This window comes from Melospiza melodia, chromosome 3 (genome assembly GCF_035770615.1).
Source record: "Melospiza melodia melodia isolate bMelMel2 chromosome 3, bMelMel2.pri, whole genome shotgun sequence".
NCBI lineage: Eukaryota > Metazoa > Chordata > Aves > Passeriformes > Passerellidae > Melospiza > Melospiza melodia.
Genome location: NC_086196.1, coordinates 104,630,691 through 104,643,062, shown reverse-complemented (window position 1 = coordinate 104,643,062; position 12,372 = coordinate 104,630,691). Strand labels below are relative to the sequence as shown.

General features: G+C 42.4%; 1 protein-coding gene across 1 annotated transcript in view; it reads right to left on the bottom strand.

The window, feature by feature from the left end:
* The window catches only part of ALK (ALK receptor tyrosine kinase), a 312,288-nt gene that overhangs the window by 31,259 nt on the left and 268,657 nt on the right, over window positions 1-12,372 (bottom strand). The window contains exons 12-13 of the mRNA XM_063152446.1: window positions 5,307-5,469; window positions 876-1,026 (exon numbers count right to left, since the gene is read on the bottom strand). Of these exons, the coding sequence (XP_063008516.1) occupies window positions 876-1,026; window positions 5,307-5,469 (314 nt within the window). The remainder of the gene's footprint in view (window positions 1-875; window positions 1,027-5,306; window positions 5,470-12,372) is intronic.

Here is a 12,372-nt window from a genome sequence, read left to right as displayed (position 1 = left end):
GGACGTTTGAGTTAGGCCATTTCTCATTTCAAAAAGGCTTTATATTAATGGTTTGTTTGTAGAAATGTGTAATTCTAGTTTGAACATTATTTACTTCAGCAGCCAGCCTTGAGAACCCCTTTTACTTGTCTATATCCTTCAACCTTTCTCTGCTCTAACAAACTGCTAAGCTTTCATCTCTTGGATGCCAGCCATTATCAGCTGAGAAATGCACATCATTTAAATGTCCAGTTCAAACCTGCAGGTGAAATTTCATCAGAAAATGCACAGTTTGCTCCATGAGAATGTCCTATTCCCACATCCTCCTCCAAAGAATACTTAACAATTAATAAACTTCTGTGCATGCAAATAGTGCCCATCTTTCTATCAAGACATTTGCAGCAAGGGTTAGTTAGTAACATAAAAATCAGGACTGACCCAACCATGATTGATTTGTCTTTCCTATTCCCCTATGGAGGATAACCAAGCAGGCCCTGTGACATGGGTATCTCCAGAGGTGCAGAGCATATGAAAATGGCAGGGCTGGGCTCAATAGTGGAACAAGGACAAAACCCTGCAAAATCAGCCTTGAAGACTGATCTCCAGAGGAATGGAAGGCAGGGTTGTCTTTTGTCTCCAAGCCCCCACACAGGTGCTCTGAGATACTCAGACCAGTCAGGAACCTGTTGTGTATTATCAATAGGGCCCAAATGTTGAAAAGAAGCAAGCACAGGGACATGGTGCTTCATGTTCTCATGCTCTCCCAGTAAATCTGTACCTATTTCTTGACTCCTATAGCCCCAAACCCCTTGAGGACAGTGTTTTTCTGTGTAAAAAGACAAAACTCCATGGATTGGTAGAAGGGATGAAGGCAAAACAGAAAGGCAATCACTTACACTAGGACAAGCATCTTCTCCTTGCTGTCCCACCAAGATATAGAGCGTATCATCCTTCTGGAGGTCAAAAATTCCCAGCACAGACACTCCGTGGGACCGCACCATGGTGTTCTTCCCTCCTTTCCCACCTGCAGCTCCATAGCCTGAGATGCTGCAGGAAGAAGAAAACAAGAGGCTGCCACCTGGCTTGTCCCAAGCAGGTGGAAGGAGGCACAAACCCCTTTGTGCACTGAGCATTTTGCACACCTGAGCATTTTGCACACCTGAGCATTTTGCACACCTGAGCATTTTGCACACCTGAGCATTTTGCACACCTGAGCATTTTGCATGGTGTCACAAAGCTGTGCTCTGAAGACCTGACATTCTAAATAAACCTAAACCCAAAGCCTGAAGACTGATTTTCTGCTCTGTTTGAATCTGTGAGCTTGAGTAGTTACAAAACAGATTCTTTCACATTGATTATTGGGCAAACACAGCTGAGAATAGAGTGAGCAAGCCCTTACAGTTTCCAGCTTTAATATCTGAAACACATCTTGTTTCCCAGAAGGCACATCCTTGAGAAGTTTGCAGCAAGGAAGAGAAAGAACAGAAGCAGGAGAGCTGGTGAAACCAGGACATATGGCTAAAGAGAACATTAAGCACGAGATTGACAGAGGGAGATTTGAGAAAGCAGACAGCATAACTGGTCCTGGTAGCATGGACCAGATGGAAAACAGCTCTCTTATTCCCAGGACCAGAGGAATACAGAAAGAATAGTAGATGGAGATGACACTACCTGCAGTAAACAAGGAAGGCAAAAGCCCCCTGGCCAAGCTCATGGTGATCAGGAACATCTCCCTGTCTCCAGCCAGGAGTGGGCAGGTTACACACAGGCTGCTGCAGCCTCAGTTAAGGGATTTTTATTTCAAACAGTCAAGATTCACAGGTGCTTGCTGTTGCTGCTGTACCCAAAGATGTGGCTGGGACACAGTATTTCTCATCTCCTCCCTCTCCCTTTCTAACAATGGACATACTTAAAGCAACTTTTAGCAAAGGATTTTAAATCACTTTTAGAAAACATGATAAAACACACATTTCTGAAACAAAACACAGAATTACTCAACTTTCTGAGCAGGTGAATGATGGTACAGCAACCCAGTTTAGATCTGAAATAAGCAGGCAATTCTCCACTGACATTAGTAGCATGCCATGTGCTTCTGTGAGAGCAAAATTCCACCTGGAGCAGGTAATCAGAGACTGCAGGACTCAAAAATGGCTCTCAGCTTCCTACCAGGCACAGCATAGGTGCTCTGCTTCAACACCTCCTTTCCTCCAGCACCTGGCTGCTCTCTGCCCAGCACAGTCCTGCCTGCAAACAGGCAGTGTCTCATAAAGCATATTAGACCCTGGCAATGTGACATGATTATGTTCATGCCACTGCTGATAACCAAAGCAATCAGTCCGCAGTTAGGCTGTACCAGAGCCAGCAGAAGAAGTGATGGACACAGCACTGGACCACCCTGAACAGATGCTGCATGAATCTGAAAGCTGAGTTGATTTACTGCAGGATTTTGCAATGGCTAATGAGGTGCACTACCAGGCACAGCAAGCTGGCAGGGCTAATTGGCTGCCAGTAGGGGCCATACTTTTCCATGTAAGAACAGACTTTGCATACAAGCAGTGATACCAGAAAGCTCAGGAAACCCAGTCTGGCCTCATCCAAAGGCTGAAGACAAATAAAACCCAGTATATTCAGGTGGAAGTCATTCCCTTTTCAAAACAGGTGTCACTATTTAAACAATTATCTTGACTTCAAACCTTCAGAGGATCCCTTTCATTAGCCACACCTTTCTTTTAAAGGAGGAAGGAAGCCATTTAACCATATTGGCCCTGAAGAAAGGTTCAGCCCATTCAGAGCAAGAACACAGAGTACCTCCCGCTGCCTTCCTTCTTTTCTTTTACTATGACACTTGTGGGATCTGCAAAAGAAGCCCACACCTTCAGAAAGGGTCAGGATGTGCAGAGTGCAAACCAGGGCTGGAGAAAAAAGTGCACCCTCACATCCAGGTTATGGGAAACGCTGGAGCTAGTCTTGAGAGTATGAGAAAATGCTGTGCCTAGCCTGGCTGACTCAGAATGACACCTTTTTGCACACCACTGGGCTGTGTTCTTGTGCCACCTCACAAAAGGAACCATAGAGAAGATCACATCACATAGGAAGTGATGTGATCACTTCCCACATCAGTGGAAGTGATCACAAATGGGGCACTCAGCAAAATGGACCTAAACCTCTTCCTTTAAAAATGAAAAGAAGCAGGTTAAAGGATGGCAATGTGTAATTTGTTACAGCCAACTTCTCTCATACTTGGTCATGAGACTGAGATGACCAGACCTTCTGAATGCTTAGGAGGAGATCTGAAACAAAAAATATTCTTTTATAATGTTTAGCTTCATTGTTACACAATATGAAGTCCCATGAGAGTGAACCAGAGCATGTAAAAGCTCCAGTTTTCAAACATGGGCACTACAGTGTGTGGCAGCCTACCCAGACCTTCACAGATGGGGTTTTCTGGGTGTGCTTGGTTTGTGCAAAATTGAGCTGTCTGTATTTTAATAACGCATATTCTGCCTCATGTTCACAAAATCAATATCCTTCCTGAGCAATTACCAGGAGTGTACATTACACAGTGTAAAACACACTGAGATGGCAGAACACCAGCTTGCTCCAGAGCCCAGCAGCCACAGGAGGGTTCTCTCCCTGTGTCAGGTGTTTCAGCAGTGCCCATCAGGAAAACTTACAGCACCCACACTGCAGCAGCACTGCAGGGCAGAGCTAAACACAGGCAGTAAGTCCTGGCTCTGGGAAGCCCTGGAATTGATATTGCAACTTGACATTTTCCTAGGGCTATGCTATGCTGGCAGACTCTGCTGCCCCTTCAGCAGACCAGAATCAGGAAGATGTCAAGTTAATTTAAGCCCACAATTGCCTCCTGCTTTCCCCAGGCTGTGAATTTTCTACTTTAGCCTTAAGAGGTGCAGAAGAGAATGTCATCCCTTTATATATATATGTTATGCACGACATTATACATCTATTATCTATACAGAACTTAAAAGTTTGATAGGTCATTTATAGGACTTAAATAGACAAGTCATGTCTGCAGGGCCCAGGGGTTGTATTGTGCAGCAAAAAATCAGCCTACAGTTGCACAGGAATTCTGGCTCTTCTTGGACTCTTATATTAAAGAAATGACAGTGCTGTAAGCTTTTGGGCTCTTTTGCCTCTTCATTTTTGGGCTGTACTTTATAACCATATTTACTGAATGCTGGTTCTGAAAAATTCTATTCACCTCAGGCAGCTCCTTGTTGATAGCTGGGTAAAGTATCATTAATGTTTTCTGCATTACCATCAATCCTTGTAGGAATAGGCACTGAGGCAGAACTTGTGCCTAGCCCAGCCAGTTTCTCAAAACTGCTTTGCCCTAGACCTCTATTAGAGACTGACACCTGGCCTCAACATTAGCATTCTTTTTCAATACAAAAGAAAAAAAAAAAAAGAGATGCAATAAAAAAATTGTAACTGAAATTTGTTCAGAGCCTTCAACTGAATGTTTTGCTTTGAAATCCAAGACACCATCATTGGTTTCAATATGGAATGCTGCATGAAAACCACCTCTAGACAGTCACTGGTTCAAACTGACAATTCTGCTTACAAAATGATGCATGTAATGGCTTCATGTTACCATTCAGATACACTGAACTACACTTTGATTGAACTTCTTTCCCCAGAAAGAGCAAAAGGAAAAAATGATTGGTAAAAATCTGATAAAGTAGCATTGAACCATATCTGATCACCTCTCTTTGAAAACAAGTCCACAGGGGGATTTAAGTGTTAGAACCCTCACTATCTTAGAGCCTACCATTTAGGTGGCTGCCTTCCAAAATCAATTCCACTGTGGTAAGCCAGGCTTACAAGCTCAACTTGCTGTCTCTAGATTCAAAAAAGTGAAAATGCTGAGCAGAGATTGATGCAAGCTGGCCCATAAGAAATGCTGACATATGATTGTGCCTTCCACACCAAGTGAAGGGTGGGAAAAACTCATTCTGAACCCAGGGCTCCATGAATGCCAAATGGGAAATGCATTCCTCTTGGGTCTGGGGACGTGAAAACGCTTCATTTTCAGCTCCTGATAGAGCTCTCCCAACCTGTGACCATTCAGGCTAAAGATCTGCCTGCCTCAGAAAGTTTCTTCTCTTTCACCAAAAAAGTTGCATCTTCCAGGGAGCAAATCTGAGATGGGAGAGACTGAAAATCACAGGCTCAGTGATAAGTAAAACCCCAGCAGATGTGGCCAAACTTCTGAATGTAATATTTCAAAATTGCCTGGCGTGTATCAGCAGCTTGGATGGTTCTGAACACAGATACACCGCAACAGTCAGACACAGCTCCCTTACCTGTACGTGTTGGTTGCTGGAACTCTCCAGATCTGAATGCCTTGGAGGATCCCTTCAGCTCCCACCACCACTCTGAGCTTGGAGTTCCTGTAGGCATCGTTGCACTGGCTCTGGGTGGGGCCGTAGGGTCCGCTGGCCCCACAGGTTGTGAACAGCCACTGATCTGAAAGGAGGACACGAGCACAGCATGACCCCACGCCCAAGCACCAAGGAGCTGCTCTGCTTCTTGGACCAAGAGCAGAACCCGGCCCTGAGGTTTTAACCCAAAACAAAATCCCCCAGGATTATTTTAAAAGTCTCATAGTTCTGTGTGCCTCAGTGTTTGACAGCTTTTCACTGACATCTCTAGAAATCCATCACAACAATAAACACAATTTTATTTTTCCTAAGGCTCAAAAAGGCAAAGAGCACAGAGCAGAGAAAAATCCAAGAGTCCTCCCAGTTTCAGGCTCTGCTGTCTGGGCTGTTAAGTGCTCATTCATAAACTCAAGGCTGGTGCATTCCAGCCCTTTCAGTTTCTAGAGACATATGGTTATTGAATTTATTTTAAATGGGAAAGTAACTGTTAATTAGATAAAAACCTGTAAACGCAACACCATCACAAGTGATTAAAACATAACAATAGATTAATTGAATTCTGAATAATTGTTTCCTCACAGGACACTCAAATTAAGCTTCAGAAAGCAAAACACCTGACTGGGGCCTGTAAAAGAAGCATCTAGCTCTGCATTTTCTAGGCTAGATCTGTGGGTGTAAATCAATGCCTTCCTATTACAGCCTTTTTCATCAATTGGAAGTACTGATCCTGTACAAATAGATTTCTAGAACTAGGCTTTGTTAATTTGTGTTTCAAAAAAATCTAAATTTTAAAATTTGAATACATGACGGTGGCAATTATGTCCTTTTCCTTTAAGATTCATTTTAGAAGCATTGCAGTCTCAAGACGACAATGCTTTTGTAATACCCACCTTGTCCTAATTTCTAGTATATAGAAATACATAATATATAATCAGAAATAAGATCTAGATGGTAAATAAGCAGACAAAACATTTTTTGTGAACATGACATGATTTATCAAACATACTTATTAATTATCTAATATACACAATCTAGTAAACTCCACTAGGTAGTTCTACTGCCATTAAATATAAAAGATTTGGAATTTGAAGGTTTTTCTATAAATTATGTTGGTCCAGTCAGCCTTCCAAGGCCTTCTCAAAGGGCACCATTTCTCCACCAGCTTCCACAAAGGCAATGCCACACATGCAGATTCCTTCAGTGGTGACACTGAATAGTTCAGACAGGGCATTAATTGGACTCAGTGACCAGGAGTTGGACTCAATGATCCTTGCAGATTGCTTCCAACTTAGGATGTTCTGTGATTAGCTTGACCTGCTTCTTGTAATCCAGAGCTATTGTCTAAGCTGATGTGGTTTAGAAATGATGGTCTGCACGTGTCTGGATGAGCAAGGCCAAAAGTTCTACCACTGCTGTTACTGGAGAGGTTCACCCTCCAGAAATACAAGAAAACACATTAGCTTTGCCAGAAAAAAAAGTCTGAATTACCTTTTCACAAACTAATCCTGAAGATCAGCTAAATTCCTTCTTACAAAAAGAGATCAGTGAATGAAATGGATCAAAGAATTTGACAGAACTTTAAGGAATACAGAAACTGGTATTTCTGGAAAATGTTGGTAATCCAGTGTTGTGCAAAATTACCATTCTGTAAAAAAAATTCCCAATCCAAATTCTGCTGAGAGAACAATCCCATCTTTCTGAAAAATCTTTGCCACCCCTTTCCAAAACTCCCCTGCAAGGGTCCTCTACAGATTTTGTCACGGTTACTTGTTTTATTCACATACTAATTTCACTTATTTCTCCAATCCTTCTGCAGTGCGTGGCAGTATGAAATCTTAAAATTATTAGACAGCAAATGGAATAATTTTCCTCTCTTCCTGTGCTTCTGATGTACCCCCAAAACAACAGATAAGAGGGTAAAGGCATCTAAGGAAGAAAGGTCTAGAAGTCACTAAAGCAAAATGCTTCAGTAGCTCTGAACAGTTTGGCACCAGAAGTTACTTGTGTTTATCCTTGCAAATCCCACCCCAAACCCAAAGGAAAATCTCACAGTAGCTGGAAGATGAGAGACTCATTCTGTCAGCTATCACAGTGATTTAACATTGCAATACCCCAGCGGGCTGAGCCACCTGCACTGAAACATATGTTTAGTAAAGCAGGCAGGTAAGTGGAACAATAAGAAGCCACTTGGATGTCTCCAGTGAAATATCAAACATGTTCCCAAAGGTAGATGTGGGTGACCTTCAAGGAGACAATAAGCCCAAAACATGAGAGAATCAAAATGGAAAACTGGAGGTGATAAAACCTAGGACAGACCACAGCATGTGCAGACTGCTGCTATGGTTAGGCTTTACATTTCTGATTTAGTCCCTTGAAATAATACATGTTCCCTAGGTATCTGCCTATCTGACCTTGGCAAACTTATCTCTAGATGATTCCACAATACACAGCACAGCTGGACCTGAAACTGGCTGCTCTTGGCTCCCACTGGGTTCCAGGGATTGGGGATCAGTGAACTACATCTAATTCCACAATGCTTTGAAATGGCCCTCTGGTTCCTTAAAAGCCCTGGTTGAACAGAAGGAGAATGTCCTTCTGCTGTAGACCTTACACCTTCAGACTCTGAACTGAAGCAACCAGAACAGCTTTTGTATTTTCTGCCTTTAGGGCAGACTAGAGGGGGCTCACTTCCAGTGCAGAGGCAGTATCAGAGTAATGGCAGATATTGCTGGCAATTTGAGATGGGTCAATCTACACTAAGATTTTAGAATCTGGTTTCTCAGAGCTTGAGAGGATGGGGAATGAAAAACCACAGATATGTTATGCCAGGGAGTACAATGGAATCTGGAGATGACCGAGAACAGGAGGTGTTATCTTGGATTTCTGAAGTGGTCCTGTTGCAATGGATACAGTGGTGCATACAAGATTGTTTGTGAAGCCTCCCAGATTCTGCAGGTGCTGCAGCCAGTGCTAGCAAGATTATTTATTTGCTTTATTCAGGTAGACAAGAGCAGGAAAAGATGTGTTTCAGAACTAGCAGAGCTGGGAAGTGATTTTTGCCCAAAACATTGCAGCAGGGAGTCTGGCCCAAGTGAAGTCCATGGAGAGACTGCACCTGATTTAAACCAGCAGGGATTTTAGTAAAACCTACAGCCAGGTGTTGCATGATCTCCTCATTTGTCATTGCTGCACTGATGTGCAAACAGCCCTACTCCTGTTTATAAATACTGGAAGCCAGTCCAACATGGAACAGCTTTGTCACTGAATCCAATGGGACATAATATGACATAGGAAGAAGTTGCCCCTCATTTCAAGATAATTAGGACAGATGGATCTTAGTTACAATTCTGGATAAAGACTAAAACCCCCACACTTCCCCCCTCCCCACCATTTCACAAAGCCAATTGTCAGTGTGCAGATACAACAGCCCAAGGACTCAAACCTCTAAGCCAGCAGCAAAACAGAGCACTGCCTGCCTTAATAACCCACCACTGCTTTTTTAGAAGTAAGATTTCACTCCATGCAAAGTATTGATTTTCTCTTGATTCTAGAAATGACTGCAGCATGTCTTATGAGCTTGGAGAGAGCATTTCTACAGGTTGCTGCATGCCACAGCAGTTTACAGTAATTCAGTTTGAAGCATTATTTTGATCTCCAAAGACTAAGGCAGCAGCAGTGAATCGAAAATCCTTAAGTAGCTTGGTGAGGAGCATAGATTTTTTCCATCTGTGACTAGCTGTGGTCTGTTTCATGGCGCAAAACACATCCCTCCTTCCTTCTGCAGTGTGTGGCAGGATAACACTGCCAGCACTGGGGGAAGAACGGCAGGACTTTCCAGGCTAAACCTCTCTCAAAAATCAGCAGGTTGTGGAATTCTGCCCAACTTCACACAAGTTGCACATACCCTGTGTTCAGAAACAGCTCAGAATTCCTATGGCAAGAAACAACAGGTAGTTTAATGTAGGGTCCCTGTATATTCTGCAATTGGTAGTTGCAAGATGCTACCCAGGTTTAAAAAATGGAAATATCTGTTTAAAGGGGCGGGGGGGACGACAGGGACCTGGAGATTCAGATTGGAGTACTACATTTCAGTGAATAATTTATACATCAGTTCAATTTGATAGAATCCTCCCCTTTAAAAGAAACACGGTAGAGGAAAGAGAAACATTCTGGATGTTCACCCACTCACCTGCCCTCCTGCTCCCTGGCAAGCCCCCCAACAACTGGCAAGATCCCAGAAGCAATATTTTGCAAAAAACCTGTATTTTTTGCTCTATTAAAACAATTAAAAAAAATTTCTTCCTTCATAACTTTTCTTTCCGTAATGAATTCACGTACTGATATATTTACACACACAGTTGCTCATCCTTTTGCACAGCAGAAATTCTAGTTTCACACAGTTTGTCTAGATATATGAAATGCACAGCAATCAAGGTGCTGGATTTCAGCCACGGCAAGAGGGGAGTAATGTCCTGCTCTTGGAAAACAAAATGAACAAAACCCCACAAGACTTAAAATGACTGATTTGTTAGAAGCTCTGATACTACTTGCAGCCCTAGGCAATGCTGCTGCAGGCACTGCTGCAAATAACAACCAGCAACACTGAAGAGAAAACCATGGAGCAAAGCCTGAGGCACATTTGTACTTCTAACATAGAAAGCAATTTCACTGGCACGTGTACAGCTCACAAACTCCATGCCCCAAAACAGACAGAGGCATTCTGGCTATACCTCAAGGGTCTAAATGCATTAACTGGCATTTGTCAAATCAAGCTGGTTTGAACCTAGTTTAAACCCACTGCCAACCAAAACTTTAGTGATTTGAGCAAATTGCCAACCAAGCACCATAGTACTTGGCTTATTTTGGAACCTAGAGTAACATGCTAGTGAAATGCATCAGTGCTTTAAAACAATGTGCAGACAGTTTGTGGTACTTGCTGTGACAACCTCTATTCAGACCAAAAGGCTATTCCTGCTTCCAACAGAGTAAAAACCCACATTAATGAGGGCTGTAAATTCTCCTGTTTCAGAGGCATAAGAACCCCAGTGGCTGAACTTTTGGATGCTATTAATTCTTCCTCACAGAGTCCATTTTACCTCTTTGTCGCAGGCAGATGCCATCAAGCCTGATGCCATGACCAAGTGGAATGTTTTCTTCATCTATTTGTAAAAACTTCCACAAGCTTCCCTTGCCTGGCAATATTTGGCCAATATGGGAAATCAGAGGCTTACAGGAAACTGCCCACCATAATCTTCACTAACATTTGGATGCCACTGGCCCCATGGGTTGTGTGGAGAGCTGAAGATTTTACTCAGTGCGTGAGCAATCTCAGTTATGCATTACCAATAATTCCAGTGGCCCATGCTGGAAGCCTGTAGGGAAAAATACACTACAAGCATGCTCAGTGAGGTAAGGATTTCAATTTTGCTTTGGGTTCTGGCATTTAACAGTGTTCTGTGAGCAGTAATTGGAGATTATTACCTTTCCCAGGATTGAATTTGCCAGAGATTAATGGGGCAGGAGTTGAAAGATGATGGTAAATGGCAGAACTAGGTTGTGCTCACAATCACAGTCCCATACCTGTTAAGTGTGTCTACAAAATGCTATTAAGAGGCTATAAAATGATCACAGAAATTAGTGAGTCTTGCCAGCAATACAAGAACCAGTTACTGAGGTATGGCTAGACTAAGAGAGGTCGGCTTTTCCACCCTTTCTGGAATTACTATTGCTATCTTTATTTTCTGAATGAGGGCAGCAGTGGAAGACTTGGATAAGTCTTTCAGTTCAACAGGAGGAGCATCTGCATCATGTCAGTGATGACAAACATATGCCTGATTGATCCTGAGTATCATTTCAAACAAATACTCAAAAGCCTGATTCATGCTTTAGACATTTCTTAAGAGTTTATAAATAAGGAACACTCTCAGGGCATTCTTGTAGGAAATTGTGGTCAGTGTAAGAGGGTAAGAGCATTACTGACTTTGGACAGCAATAAGAACACCTTGTTTTTTTGCCACCTTCTGAAATCAGGCACTAACAAAGCAGCATGAAGAAAACAAATTTCTTTTACCTTTTATGATTCACAGAGTCTTCCATACAGGGTGTTAAGTGACACATGCTAGCAACCTTTTTGGGATTTCTTTTTGCTCATAATTACCAAGGATGGTAGAAATGCACATTAGATAACAAAGACCAAGTTGGGTGGAGGTGGAAAAATTATTTAAAACATTTTCTGGTATTTACAGCAGTTTCTGTACAATTTAAACTGCCATTCTTAAGAGTGAGCAGCTTTGAAGTGTAGGTCTGAAACCTGTGAATTGCCCTGTTTATTTCAAGTGCATGATTAACTCTGGAGAGCAATTATGCCAATTCAACTTTGCTAGGTTGTATCTGGTTGCATGCTGATTTTCAGTATTGCACCGTTGCTATTTTCAATCCTACAGAGAAAGCAAGTGTAAACACTGCAATAAAGAAATTCATACCTACATATTGTGAGATCCCACTGTTGTGTCTGAACATTTCCATCACTGTTCAAAATGCTACTTTTGTTGGAGGGGGGGCACTGGGCTGTTATTTACTGTGTTAATTGATGCATAATACAAAAATACAATTCTGCAGATACCTTTATTGCATTATACCAACAGTTCAGTTAGTATAATTGCATACAAAGAGCAACCAAATGTAATTTTCTTTTACTTAATACTTGCTCCGCTGTCCCTTTCAGCTCCTTCATCTGATTAAGTAATGTGACTGAGAGTTCTTCCGAGAAACAGCCATGGAAGTGCTCAAAACAGGACTCTCCCTGATGGAAAACTCAAAATCTGTGCAGCCACTAAATGCTGGGGGGAAGAGGCTGGAGGAAAACAGTATCCCAGTTTGGGTAAGAAAATTATTTGATGGCAGTTTCCATGCATGAAATCAGGGCTGCACAATGGCTGGTGGATGTGCAGAGCAGCAGGGACAAAACAATGCAAGACATGAGGGGGGA